The sequence below is a fragment of the Halichondria panicea genome, chromosome 9 (genome assembly GCF_963675165.1).
Source record: "Halichondria panicea chromosome 9, odHalPani1.1, whole genome shotgun sequence".
NCBI lineage: Eukaryota > Metazoa > Porifera > Demospongiae > Suberitida > Halichondriidae > Halichondria > Halichondria panicea.
Genome location: NC_087385.1, coordinates 6992757 through 7007182, shown reverse-complemented (window position 1 = coordinate 7007182; position 14426 = coordinate 6992757). Strand labels below are relative to the sequence as shown.

Genomic DNA, 14426 nt, shown 5'->3' with positions numbered 1-14426 from the left:
TATTATTGATGACCCTTTTCCAGACACGCTTACACACAAGATGGAGACGGCTGGTGAGGAAAAGCGTTCACTTGTCCTTCCCTCTAGGAGCTTCCACAAGGCTGGATATCAGGTGGATACTCACCCAAAAGGCCAGCAGCAATGGATCATGAGACAAAGAGCATCGCAGCGAGTACAAGTGAGTGGCTAGTCATAATCAAAAGTGGACCACCTAGTATAGTGTATAGGCTGCTTTAGATGACTGGAATTCAATATCTGCTAATAGATATCATTACTAGTGATCAAACTATACAGCCTCTGTGACAAATGCATCCATTGCTACACATTTGTTGACCCGTTACTTCATTGCGTACAGTGATGGAGACCACGGGAAGGGCGGAGTCAGTGACCAGTTGCTACGACAACAGATGATGGAGGAGTTACAAGGTGACACTGTGGAGTTTGCGGACGACCCATTGGACGTCTTGCACTACAGATAAAGGAACACAATTAAGAAATAGTGAGTACTGCCGCGTGCAGAGTGTGACTCTTTCCCCAACCAGAACTGTGATCTGAGCATGTCATGTGATAGGCCTTGTCTAAAGCTATAGAATGCATCTCTTAGTTTTGATATTAATTGCTTTTTAGTGCAGTTATGACCTCCCAAAAGCAGCTTGCCAAACTACAGTTGCATCAACAGATGATGGATGAGTTACCTGACACTGGAGGACGGGGACGACTCATTGGACGTCTTCATGGCTCCTGGTGTACAGGTGTGATAAGTGGGTCTGTAATATTGTCCATACAGGCTGAAGTGGATGGACCAATAGCCTCTGTCAGTGACTCAGGTGCATGGTGTACCATTATAATGCTGTGTTCACTTCAGAACCAACTGTTGATGGCCAACTCGCTGCTGGGCAAAGCTCTAATCCCTGTACTACTGGTGACAGTGGAGGACCCTGGAGAGCTAGTACAGTGGAGCTGGAGAGCTAGTACAGTGGAGCTGGAGAGCTAGTACAGTGGAGCTGGAGAGCTAGTACAGTGGAGGACCCTGGAGAGCTAGTACAGTGGAGGACACTGGAAAGCTAGTACAGTGGAGGACCTTGGAGAGCTAGTACAGTGGAGGACCCTGGAGAGCTAGTACAGTTGCCTCTCTCAATGGCTTCAAACACAATTATTAACAGGGACTGAAAATAGTAGGGTCACAGTTGAACCTAAACCTCTTATTATCGTTACGTTGTGCTGTATCCTCATTTGTTCATGCCCTCCACACCGTGCACCCACCCACGCAATGCAGTGGTACTCCCACGCATATTGATTTTTATTTTATAACTATTGTTGTGGTCAAGTAACATTTCTGTAATAACATGTAAAATGAGTCAAACTACAAAGGGGTGGGGGTAGGGGATAACTCTAATAGGCTAGATGTGTCTATAGTGTAGTAGTCTCTTGGTCTCCTCCTGCAATGGCAGTGCCTAGTTGTCCTTCACTGAAGGGAACTTGATTGAGGTCTCTGAAATACGGCTCATCATCGTTGCTCGAATCACCTTCTCCAACAAAGTTGACCTCTAGCGACTGCCACTCGCTCTCTTGCTCTTGTAATAGTGCCATCTTGTCATGTGTAGCAAGGTGGGCCATGTCGAGTGTGTCCAGTGCGTGGGTAGCACGGTGGTAGGGTGTGGTTTCCAGTGTCTCGGTGGACTGGTAGACTGGGTTCTCAGAGTGTCTACTAGCCCCCAGTGAGATTTCAGGAGGAGTAGGCTGGCTAACCACTGTTATGGGTGCAGTCTTCCTCAATGGGGAGGGAAGTTGTGAGCTAGTGTAGTTAGTGAGGAGACCTGGCGGAGTGGGTACACAGCATATGATCTTGTAGAAGCATTGTTTCCACACACGACGAACATCAGCAGATCTTAGGCCATGCAGGACAAATATGAGCGTTCCTTGAAACCCAACACACACACTAAAGATGTACTGAGCAATAGATGAGAGGAGAGGTTGTGGGATCTGAGCCAGCAAACCAAACACCCAACCCAACCCAAACAACACAGAGAGACTTGTACCAATCACAATGAGATTCCGTAGCTCCTTCATTTGATTGGGTTCCGAATAGTTCATCTTTCTTTTCCGATAAAAGCGTTTTATAAGGGAAACCATGACAACAAGGAACAAGGTGATATTGAAGAGAAAGGTGAGAGCAAATGGAGCAATGACTCCAAAGTAGAGCGGCCAGCTACTGGGATAACATCTGTACAGAGAGAGAGGGTGGGGGCTCATGCATGCACACTATAGCAGAGCGGCCAGCTACTGGGATAACATCTGTACAGAGAGAGAGGGTGGGGGCTCATGCATGCACACCATAGCAGAGCGGCCAGCTACTGAGATAACATCTGTACAGAGAGAGAGGGTGGGGGCTCATGCATGCACACTATAGCAGAGCGGCCAGCTACTGGGATAACATCTGTACAGAGAGAGAGGGTGGGGGCTCATGCATGTACACTATAGCAGAGCGGCCAGCTACTGGGATAACATCTGTACAGAGAGAGAGGGTGGGGGCTCATGCATGCACACCATAGCAGAGCGGCCAGCTACTGGGATAACATCTGTACAGAGAGAGAGGGTGGGGGCTCATGCATGCACACCATAGCAGAGCGGCCAGCTACTGGGATAACATCTGTACAGAGAGAGAGGGTGGGGGCTCATGCATGCACACCATAGCAGAGCGGCCAGCTACTGGGATAACATCTGTACAGAGAGAGAGGGTGGGGGCTCATGCATGCACACCATAGCAGAGCGGCCAGCTACTGGGATAACATCTGTACAGAGAGAGAGGGTGGGGGCTCATGCATGCACACCATAGCAGAGCGGCCAGCTACTGGGATAACATGTGTACAGAGAGAGAGGGTGGGGGCTCATGCATGCACACCATAGCAGAGCGGCCAGCTACTGGGATAACATGTGTACAGAGAGAGAGGGTGGGGGCTCATGCATGCACACCATAGCAGAGCGGCCAGCTACTGGGATAACATCTGTACAGAGAGAGAGGGTGGGGGCTCATGCATGCACACCATAGGAGAGCGGCCAGCTACTGGGATAACATCTGTACAGAGAGAGAGGGTGGGGGCTCATGCATGCACACCATAGCAGAGCGGCCAGCTACTGGGATAACATCTGTACAGAGAGAGAGGGTGGGGGGCTCATGCATGCACACCATAGCAGAGCGGCCAGCTACTGGGATAACACCTGTACAGAGAGAGAGGGTGGGGGCTCATGCATGCACACCATAGCAGAGCGGCCAGCTACTGGGATAACACCTGTACAGAGAGAGAGGGTGGGGGCTCATGCATGCACACCATAGCAGAGCGGCCAGCTACTGGGATAACACCTGTACAGAGAGAGAGGGTGGGGGCTCATGCATGCACACCATAGCAGAGCGGCCAGCTACTGGGATAACACCTGTACAGAGAGAGAGGGTGGGGGCTCATGCATGCACACCATAGCAGAGCGGCCAGCTACTGGGATAACACCTGTACAGAGAGAGAGGGTGGGGGCTCATGCATGCACACCATAGCAGAGCGGCCAGCTACTGGGATAACACCTGTACAGAGAGAGAGGGTGGGGGCTCATGCATGCACACCATAGCAGAGCGGCCAGCTACTGGGATAACACCTGTACAGAGAGAGAGGGTGGGGGCTCATGCATGCACACCATAGCAGAGCGGCCAGCTACTGGGATAACATCTGTACAGAGAGAGAGGGTGGGGGCTCATGCATGCACACTATAGCAGAGCGGCCAGCTACTGGGATAACATCTGTACAGAGAGAGAGGGTGTGCCACACTATATATATAGTAATCATGCAACTAGCTCACATGAAGAGTGTGTTCTCATCATAGATGGCCCAGAGGCTGTAGTGTATGCCTAGTGCAGTGCAGAGTGCAGTGATGATAGCTGGAACACCCCAAGCAAACAGGGCAGACTTGAGCATGTAGTGTGGTATATCACTACCAAACACCTTGACAAGCTGGAGGTATATGTGCAGTGCCTCCACCGTGGTCCAGGACAGATACACTAGCAGGAAGTACTGCACTAGAGACGAGGTCACGAAACAGAACCATTCAAATGAAGTGTAGTAGCGGCCGTGAATGGCCACCAGAAACCACACATAGAACAGCCCCAATGGTATACACATGTTCATGACCAGCTTTCCTGTCACATTCTTCCGTAATTTCCTATAGAGTGTGCGTGTGTGTGTGTGTGTGTGTGTGTGTGTGTGTGTGTGTGTGTGTGTGTGTGTGTGTGTGTGTGTGTGTGTGTGTGTGTACCTAGAACAGAGGTAGGTGATGAGGATCACTGCAATACACACCAGGGAGAGGCCTATACCAATATAAGAGATGATCTCCAGGGGAAGGTTGGGTACTGTGACTGGACTAATAGCCTGTGTAATGCTTATAAGGACATGTATGGACAGAGAGAGAGGTAGGTACCAGCAGTACTCCAAAGTGAGTGAGGTGGTTACATTCACATGTCACTCTCTCCTCTTGTATGTCTACTAGTCTACAGCCATCACTGGACCAATCACCAGCTCCGTCTACAAGAACACTAGTGATTATAGTGCACACACACACACACACACACACACACACCTTTAGCTGTGAGGTCCCAGAACAAACATGTAGCATTGGTAGTCTCGTTGCCAGGCATCTGTTAGGAGACAGGTCACACAATGCACACACACACACACACACACACACACACACACGCCCACACACACCTCTGACTGGTAGAATTCTATAATGACAGGCTGACTCAGATCTTCCACTCTCTCGAGAAGTGCGGCAGAAATAAACAAGTTTCCCAGAGTCAGTTCATTCAGACTAGCCTCATCATATACAAACAGTGTGTCTCTCAGTAGTACCAAATTAGCCACGCGTAGTCCCTCCGAGAGCAATGCAGGGGGTAGGGTGATGTTACCCCCCACAAGGATGTCACTGATATTAAGCTGAGGTGTGTAAGACCCCCCACCACTACCTCCTACAGCCTCCACTTGTATCTGAACCAGCTCTGTGTTGAGAGAGGTCATTGATCCATTCTCCACAGCCAGTCCTAACACAAACACCTCCAGACTCTCCAACAACCTGCATACATACATGTAGCTATAGCTCAGGGGCCGGCGTACACAACAGGTGGAACTGGGGGACTTGAGCCGCCATGGCCCGGCCCCTATTGCCTACGCCCTTGTAGCTATCCCCCAGCCGCCATGGCCCGGCCCCTATTGCCTACGCCCTTGTAGCTATCCCCCAGCCGCCATGGCCCGGCCCCTATTGCCTACGCCCTTGTAGCTATCCCCCAGCCGCCATGGCCCGGCCACTTTTGCCTACGCCCTTGTAGCTATATAGGTACACACGCTTACTCAGAAGTAGACTTGAATATTTGCTGGCTCTTAGTGATCTCATCTTTGTTGGCTAGCAAAATATTGCTGTAAGTCTGAGCAAAGCTCTCCTGGTGCTGTACACACGTACAGATACAGTATAGTTATAGAGTTGTCATGGTGTACTAGCTATAGCTCTAACTCACTGCTCTGCTGTTGATTGCCTGAGATGAGCTGGCCAGGAGGGTCAGGATCACAGATGCTATAGACAAGTCAAACGCATCAAACAATGCTATCTCTTGTGTAGCAGTCTCCACTTTACTAAACTGCTCCACCACTTGAAACTGGGAGAGAGTGAGTACACGGGTATGGGGTATGGGGTATGGGGTATAAGGGTATGAGTACATACATTGGTGATGTCACAGAGTCCGTGTGTGATGTGTGAGTATCCACATATATCCTCCACCTCCGCCCACTCTCCCCCCAGTCTGAACGTGCCCCCACACACACGACTCAACATACGCTCCTCTTCTATAGTTGTGTTGAGAGTACCACACGGACACTGCTGGACAATGGGGGTGGGGTTTATGTCTGACTCCGCCCACAATACCCCGGTACTACTGAAGCTGTACCTATCCACTGGGCAACCATCTGAGGGAGGGAATAGCAAGTCTTTGAGAGGCCATAACTTGTTGCGAACATCCGATTTCAGTAATTATGAGAGTACCGTATAATACTAATTTATCAGACAGCAAAAAATTGGAAATTGTCCAGGTATAATTGAAACAGATTTTTATAGAGCATGCGAAGTGTCTGGAATAATTAGAACAAGCAAGCAGCTGCATGCGAGCTAGCTAAGTTTAATAGAACAGTGTGCGACTGAATAGTTGCACTAGCTATCTAAAACTAGCTACTCAAAGCTATCTAACTGCAGCACTCTAAGTCTTACTTGCCGTCTATGAATGTAACTCAAGGTATTGTCCGAATATTTAGTAATAATTATTAAAGCACTGGAGTGTCCGATGTATTAGAACAACGAAAATTGCCCAAAAGAGTGTCCAGGGTAATCAGAAGTGCCTGATAAATTAGGTACTATATACAATAATTATGGCCCGGTGTGTTTACATTGATGATTTAATTATTTTGGGCTTAAATTGTCTGAAAAAGTGTGGGCTTAGCCCATGATGAAAACCGAGAATATTTTGGCCAGAAAATAATCGCTAAACACTGATAGGGCTTTGAATTAATATTTGTAATTGGACATTCTTAACTAGTTATCGAGCATCAAAGAGAGCTACAGCTACTAACCATATCTGATGATGTGTGTGAAGTTGCAGGCATGAGAGATAGTGATACTAGACAGCTCATGGAGGAGTGCTGTCTGTAGGTCAGCGGTGGTCCGACCAATCGGCTCGTAGTTGCTACCTGTCACTATCGTAACCAGGACTTGGTTGGATGGAGGTGGTCCAATCAGAAGAGGGCTACAGAATCACAGTTATACATGCATCAGTGGCAGTGTAGAGTGTGTGTATATACAAACCGTGCAGTGACAGAGTAGAGGGTGGCGTTGTTGATGAGAGTGAGAGCTTTGCCCACTAGAGAGATGGTCATCTGTGCAGGAATAGGAGGGTAGGCTATAGCTAATGTGTGAGGTGTGGCTCACCAGCGCAATGGTGTCATCCAGACTATCTGTGCTACAGTCAGACACATTCATCAGGTACTGGTAGACACCTACAAGGCAGCACATCATTATCAACCACCATCCACACACACACAGCACACAGCACACGTCAACACCCACACACACACACCCTTACCTCTGATTGTGATGAGACCAGCAGCGGACTCTCGACTGGTCCCATGAATGTTGTGTGCTGTGCAAGTGTAGAATCCTCTGTCCTCTGGTCTCACTTCAGTCAGTCTCAATACCCCCAGTGGTCCAGTACCCCCCACAGACACTCCATCCTATGTGGGGGGTCATGGGTAAACAGTGTGGGGGTCGTTATTGGAGGAGGGAATACAGTGTCAGAAAATCGTTGAAATTGGATAGACAGAATTTAAGTTATGGCAGCTGAAAAAGTCCCCGAACTACGAAGATCTGAGATTACGGTCAACATGCAGCCATTAACTTTAGTATCGTTGATCCAATGTCAAAAATGTTATAACTTTCTGAAAGCTTAGAAAGAGACGCTTCAAATGATGTATTTCAATCCAAAATTTCGTTGGGACCATAATTTGTCATTTTTCGGCCTTGGACCATGGGCTATTATTATCCATGGTGGGGCCTCACTTTTGTATGAACTTTGATGGTACCATTTGAAAGGACTCTTTCTAAGTTTTCAGAAAGTCAAAAAATCATTGAAATTGGATCCACGGAATTCAAGTTATGGCAGCTGAAAGATTGTACTATTTTGAGATTACGGGAGTTGAACATAATTATTTCAACAGCCATTAACTTTAGTACCGTTGATCTAATAATTCTAAAAAATTTTATGATTCCCTAACCCTCTAAAAAGCGTAGAAAGAGACGTTTCAAATGATGTGTTTCGTTGGGACCATAATTTGTAATTTTTCGGCCTCGGGGGAACATCTTTCAACAGCCATTAACTTGAGTACCGTTCATCCAATGTCAAAAATATTCTAATTTTCTGAAAGCTTAGAAAGAGACCTTTCAAATGATGTGTTTCAATCCAAAACTTCTTCGGAGCCTAAATTTGACATTTTTCGGCCTCGGACCATGGGCTATAATCCATGGTATCGCCAAATTGGCAAATACTTTTATCTCTCAAATACGAAGTTTGATGACACCATTTGAAAGGTCTTTTTCTGAGCTTTCAGAAAATCGTAAAATTTTTGACATTGGATCCACAGAATTCAAGCTATAGCAGCTGAAAGAGTCCCCGAACCATTGATTAAATTGTGGAGGGGGAACATCTTTCAACAGCCATTAACTTGAGTACCGTTCATCCAATGTCAAAAATATTCTAATTTTCTGAAAGCTTAGAAAGAGACCTTTCAAATGATGTGTTTCAATCCAAAACTTCCTAAATTTGATATTTTTCGGCCTCGGACCATGGGCTATATAATCCATGGTATCGCCAAATTGGCAAATACTTTTATCTCTCAAATATGAAGTTTGATGACACCATTTGAAAGGTCTTTTTCTGAGCTTTCAGAAAGTCATAAAATTTTTGACATTGGATCCACAGAATTCAAGTTATAGCAGCTGAAAGAGTCCCCGAACCATTGATTAAATTGTGGAGAGGGAACATTTTTCAACAGCCATTAACTTGAGTACCGTTCATCCAATGTCAAAAATATTCTAATTTTCTGAAAGCTTAGAAAGAGACCTTTCAAATGATGCGTTTCAATCTAAAACTTCTTCAGAGCCTAAATTTGACATTTTTCGGCCTCGAACCATGGGCTAATCCATGGTATCACCAAATTGGCAAATATTTTATCTCTCAATTATGAACTTTGATGACGTCATTTGAAAGGTCTCTTTCTAAGCTTTCAGAAAATCAAAAAATCATTGAAATTGGATTCACAGAATTCAAGTTATGGCAGCTGAAAGAGTCCAATGATTAAACAGTCGGAGGTGGTGTTGTAGCTGAATATCTTTTTAATAACCTAGTATTCGGATTGTCGTTAGTTAGGATGGGGGCATCCTTACCTGTTGCCAAGAGAAGGTGGGCTGGGGAGATCCTTCAGCATCACAGAACAAGTCCACTGAACTCAGTATCTCCACACGACTGCCTCGAGGAGACTGTACTATCTCAGGACTCACCACATCTTCCACTGCATGTAGAGTGTGTGGGTGGTGTGTGGTGTGTGTGGTGGGCGGGACTTACCAGGTATACTGCAGTCAGTACCTTCAAAGGCAGGCACACACAAACACACGAACCCATTCACCAGATCCAGGCAGGTCCCATCATTGAGACAAAACATTGCTGGACAGTTGTCATTGATGGAAATACTCACACTCACACTAGCAGTCAGCGAGATATTGGTTGCCGGGTCAACTGTGTTGTCAAGACGACACGTATAGTTCCCGTCATCGTTGCCAGGCACCAATTGTTGCACAGTCAGCACACTGAGTGCCCGCCCACTCGTCAGTGTTGTGTACCATATCCTGACCTTGTAATCCAGCGATGTGGAGAGTGTGAGTGGGCGGCCATTCCTGAGCCAGCTAATGAGCGGGGATGGACTAGCTCTAGCATGGCACTCAAGATAAAGTGTGTCCCTCTCAACTACTGGAGCCTCGGTGGCCGGCCTGATCTCAATACTGGGGGCAACTGTGTGCATGGGGGCGTGTGTGTGGTGTAGGTGTGATGAGTGTGTGCATGGGGGCGTGTGTGTGGTGTAGGTGTGATGAGTGTGTGCACAGGTCCTATCTACTGTACTATTGATATGTCTTGCAATCACAAGTCAACTATACATGTAATAGCTAAGCGTGTGTGTGTGTGGTGTAGGTGTGATGAGTGATGAGTGTGTGCACAGTCAACTATACATGTATTAGCTAAGCGTGTGTGTGTGTGGTGTAGGTGTGATGAGTGATGAGTGTGTGCATAGTCAACTATACATGTATTAGCTAAGCGTGTGTGTGTGTGGTGTAGGTGTGATGAGTGATGAGTGTGTGCACAGTCAACTATACATGTATTAGCTAAGCCCATGCATGCTTTTTCGATTTGAGCGAGCTATGAAAGAGCTACAAATGCATTCAGGTTGGTTGGTTCAGTGGTGTAGGCAGAGGGGGGCTGACGGGGCTAGAGCCCCCCCCCTTTTGTGCTCCATCAACTCCAACTCAGCTTGAATCCGCACTGTGATCTGTCTATCTATTCTGCAGTACTGCATGCATAGTTACTAGAATGATGTCATGTAATTGAAATGTGGGCAGGACCATCTGATGCGCATGCTGATTGCTGAGGAAAAGTGATGACCTTATTTTTAGACTGAAATTCAGCGCTTATGCTCAACCAATTTGATCGAGCCCTGCCGTTCCCAAAATCCTGGCTACGCCACTGTGGTTGGTTGATGAGTTATATTACTGACAACATTGAAGAGCAACCAAATGAACAACGCTTATGTTGACTTTACTGATGGGCTGGTTGGTTGGACTTCAAGTTTCAACACAACATGAATAACATTTATTGACATGCATGGGTGGTCTGTTTATATGGTGTTGGAATGTCATGCATTCGCATATAATAGTGTGTGTGTGTGTGTGTGGTGTGTGTGTGTGTGTGTGTGTGTGTGTGTGTGCGTGCGTGTGTGTGTGTGTACTTACTGGGCAGAATCAGGAGGGAAGCGTTGGCAGTATGGAGTGTTCTTGGGCTAGTGATAGGGACACCATTGCTGACAGTGCAGTGATAGACACCAGCCTCCTCCAGAGAAGGACTGATTAATGTGAGGTAGCTGCTGGTGATGCTAGTATCAGGATCATAGCTCTCTTGTATCAGTGTCATCTCATTCAACACAAGGGGACGACCATTGAAGGACCACGTGATGTTAGTACCCTCACCAAAGCTCTGACAGTTGAGTGAGGTGTTACTATATGCTGTAACCATGGTATCCTCTGGTGCTCTTATGATGGACGCTGCAACTGTAAGGAATACATGCATGCACTCAATGAACAGAGGTCAAACGGTCATGACGTGCTAGCATACATGTAGTGCAGTCTTCATCACTGCCATCAGAGCAGTCCGCTGTAAGGTCACAGGTCAGAGTGAAGAGTACACACTCAACACGACTAGAGCACAGCACCTCATCAGCGCTGCACTCAACTGCACACATGCAGGGTAGAGATAGGTATATGCATGAATAGGAATACTGCTGTCTGAACACCATAAATTATTGGGATATAAATATTCATACAACAGGTAGATATACAAAACACAGCTGGTGTTCCTGGGTATACATAGGGAGCTAGAATTAAGGACTGCATGGCGGGCAAGATAGTATACATGACATGCACCTGGTTGTAAGTCAAGGTAAGCTTGCTGGTATTGAGTGTACCCTTGGGGGAGGGTAACTCCATTCATAGCGTTGCAAGCATATCGGCCAATATCAGAGGGCTGAAAGTGTGGGAAGGTCAGGTTGCTACTGGCAACGTTGCCCTCTGTGTCCTGTATAGTCGTGATGGTGTATTTGTTGGTGAGTGAGAGATCATCTAGGAGTTGCTGAGATCCATTCTCCTTCACAAGAGACCAAGTGAGCAGAGGGAGGGGTACACCAGTCGCATAACACACTAACCAAGCTACTGACCCCACAGGGAACTCTGTGTCTACTGGACCCTCTGAGATGTTGGCAGGCACTGCACAGAGGTGTGTGTGTTCAGTAATGCACAGCTCTGTATTCATGGACTGGGTAATGAGGTGATAATGCTATTCACCTCTCACAGTCACCAGTGTTGCTGTCTCACTGGTAGAACCATTACTGCTGACTTGACAGATATACTCCCCACCATCTGTCGTAGCCACACCCTCCACTCTCAGCGTCGACTCTGTTGCCGTGGTACTCACAGTATCCATAGTTACGTTGAGGCGTAGGGAGGGAGATATGGGTGTGGTCTCATTTCCCACCCTCCTTAACCAGAGGAGAGTGGGAGGAGAGTCTGCTCTAGCCCCACACACTAACACCAGGTCCTGAGATACAATGGGACAAAGAGATCGTGGCCTTGTAGTGAAGTATGGCTCATCTGAAGGGGGGGGGGGGGGGGTAATCACACGCACACACAACAACTGACTCACTTGTAACTAGTAGTTGAACTGAAGAGCTACCACTTTCATTCCCATGACAAGTGAAATATAGTGATTGTTCTAACAGCTCTCCATTGATGACGAGCATGGAGAGCAGAGTGCCGTTGACTGGCTCTGAGCTGAACACACTGCAATGAGTGGAGGGGAGTGTGTTGAAGTTCCTTCTCCTCCTCCTACCAGAGCTAGGAGGTGACTGGGTGAAGAGTGGGGCCTCTCCCAACATGTCAGTGGTACTAGGCTGGAGCGTGGTGGTTTCCAGGGGGGCCTCTCCATCCACTGGATCACTCTCACAGTAATCATTCAGCAAGCCTGGAATCAAACTGTTGGTCCAGGTTAGCATCTGCATTAGCATGGAGCGAAGTGTTGACAGTGAAACATAATTATTAGACTGTATATATATATATACCTGTGTTCCTTCACACATGAAAGTGATGGTAGTGTCAGGTTGGTAAGTGTTTAGCTCTATGATCGGAGGCCATGCAGTCACTGTAGGAGCTAGAGTGTGGGAAATATGGTGCAATCTCAGTACAGTGTAATGGTGTACTCACTGGGGGGAAGGAGTACAGTAAACTGGACCACCAATGGTGGACCTCCTCCAATGGGGTAGACATCAGCCTCATAGACACCACCATCCTCTGAGGTAGTGTTGACTAACAACAGACGCTTGGAGAACATCTCTAGAGAGAGTCGGGGAAAGGCATGCATAGCAGTACCATTGATAAGCCATGTGATGGCTGCAAAGGCTCTGGCCTCCACCTCCAGTACCAGTGTGTGGGGAGGTGTGAGTATCACGTTGACTGGACCCACTGCTCTTGCAAGGACGGGACCTGCATGGGGGAGGTCACCATCATGCATGGTGGTACTGCAAAGGCCCTACCACAAGAAGTGCAGTTGGTTAACTCATGAGGTCTTCCTCCAGCAATGTTGGGCATGCTGCAGCACTGCTCCAGACTGTCAGCCAGGCTAAACACTGGTCTAGGATCCTCCACTGAGCAGGTGTCATCTCTGTAGCACACATACTCAGCAGCTGCAGAGACAGAGAGCTCAGTACACTAACTATATATTGTGATAATTACCTGTGAGGCCACAGAGAGACAGGAGCAGCCACAATGATCTGGACATTGTGGTCAGTGGTTGATTTCTAGTTCAGAGATTAAATCTTGCAGAACGAGCCCCACCCCCTTTCAACAGCCACCTATTGACCTCGCCCAGCTGGGCCTGCTGATTCAGCAGTATAGTATCAAATGGCCGAAAGAAGTGTACTCGTGTGTGCTGTGATGGTGGGGCTGTGCCTGTTGTGTGCAGATGCCCAACTGTATGTGAGTGTCTATAACAGCAGCACCCAGGACCAGTTGTCTGATGAGCTGCAATATAAGGACGACACAATCTTCAGTCAGAGATACTTGAACCTTAATGACATGATGAGTGGCTATATTCACATTCCTGTTCCCAACAATGGTTGTGCCTTCATCCCACCCCTGCCCGCTGGTCTCAATGGCTCCTGGTTTGCCCTGGTGTCTGACTACCCTGCTTGCCCTGGAGAGATGGTGGTCAATGTACAAGCCGCTGGTTATAGGCTAGCCATTGCTTACGGCAACACCAACGACACTGTGTGTACTATCTCTAGGAATGTCAGTGACAATGGTTTCCCTGTCGTCTTGGTTACAGAATGGTACGCTCTTCTACTCAAAGAGAACGCTTCATATACAATATTTCCAGAGCACCCTGGAGTGAGTGTGGAGGTGGCGGCATCGCTGGGGCTATCTGTGTTTGTGGTGGTGTTCTCATTTGCTGTGTGCTGTATGTGTTGTTGTGTGGGATGTTGTGGGTGTTACCACTGCAAGAGTCGGAGGTCTGAACGACGAGAGGAGGTCCAGTTCAGAGAATATAGAGACAGACAACGTAACTTTGAGCAGATTCAGAGAAGAGATAGAAACGCTCGACAAGAACTGATTGAGAGCATTCTCAGACAATTACAGGACCTGCATGTTGACCTTCGCACCCAGATCCCGCTGGGTGAGACTGAAACACAACGACTGCCCATTCGCCCATATGTTCCTGAGGAGAGTAAGACTGACACATGTGTGATATGTGTGGAGGACTTCACTAGGGGAGAGTCCCTACGCTGGCTGCCTTGTCAGCATTGCTTTCATTCTGTGTGTATTGACGAATGGTTGGGTCGCCATAGTTCCCTGTGTCCCCTCTGTAAGACCCCTGTACCCAGAGGAGGGGGAGGGGCTATATATGTTGTTATCACGCCCTCTAATGATGAAAGTCTTCTTCTGGACTCTGACAATAATCGTTATGGAGCTGTCTGAACTAA

The 14426-nt window shown here is 47.5% G+C and overlaps 2 protein-coding genes and 1 long non-coding RNA gene across 5 annotated transcripts; 2 read left to right on the top strand and 1 right to left on the bottom strand.

Moving 5' to 3' along the window:
• Positions 1-18: 18 nt before the first annotated feature.
• On the top strand, positions 19-1331 carry LOC135342010 (uncharacterized). 2 transcript variants are annotated; one of them, XR_010396724.1, is made up of 3 exons: positions 19-178; positions 356-814; positions 866-1331. It is a non-coding gene; the product is annotated as an uncharacterized LOC135342010 (long non-coding RNA). The 2 variants fall into 2 exon arrangements; XR_010396723.1 differs by having other exon boundaries at positions 356-1331.
• On the bottom strand, positions 1329-13280 carry LOC135341860 (hemicentin-1-like). Of its 2 annotated transcripts, none has more exons than XM_064538537.1 (24): positions 13180-13280; positions 12981-13130; positions 12652-12930; positions 12510-12598; positions 12095-12443; positions 11737-12042; positions 11320-11658; positions 11012-11128; positions 10633-10947; positions 9197-9640; positions 9019-9143; positions 7163-7310; positions 7009-7076; positions 6886-6956; positions 6654-6826; positions 5755-5996; positions 5552-5689; positions 5388-5482; positions 4749-5112; positions 4621-4678; positions 4462-4565; positions 4300-4412; positions 3847-4206; positions 1329-2224 (listed from the first exon to the last, which is right to left on the bottom strand). In XM_064538537.1, exons 1-24 carry the CDS (start codon positions 13223-13225, stop codon positions 1411-1413), a joined length of 5307 nt encoding a protein of 1768 aa, XP_064394607.1. In that variant the 5' UTR covers positions 13226-13280; the 3' UTR covers positions 1329-1410. The 2 variants fall into 2 exon arrangements, with proteins under 2 accessions (XP_064394607.1, XP_064394608.1); XM_064538538.1 differs by lacking the exon at positions 1329-2224 and adding an exon at positions 3639-3787.
• LOC135341945 (uncharacterized) lies at positions 13244-14421 on the top strand. Its single transcript, XM_064538637.1, has one exon. It carries the CDS (start codon positions 13348-13350, stop codon positions 14419-14421), a length of 1074 nt encoding a protein of 357 aa, XP_064394707.1. The 5' UTR covers positions 13244-13347.
• Positions 14422-14426: the final 5 nt, after the last annotated feature.

Coding starts and splice junctions, on each gene's coding strand:
- LOC135341860 (XM_064538537.1), bottom strand. CDS start 13,225: ATGTCCAGATCATTGTGGCTGCTCCTGTCTCTCTGTGGCCTCACAG. Junction 12,931..12,980: donor AACCAACTGCACTTCTTGTG/GTAGGGCCTTTG, acceptor TCCCCCATGCAG/GTCCCGTCCTTGCAAGAGCA. Junction 7,311..9,018: donor CCACCTTCTCTTGGCAACAG/GTAAGGATGCCC, acceptor CCCCCCACATAG/GATGGAGTGTCTGTGGGGGG.
- LOC135341945 (XM_064538637.1), top strand. CDS start 13,348: ATGGCCGAAAGAAGTGTACTCGTGTGTGCTGTGATGGTGGGGCTGTGC.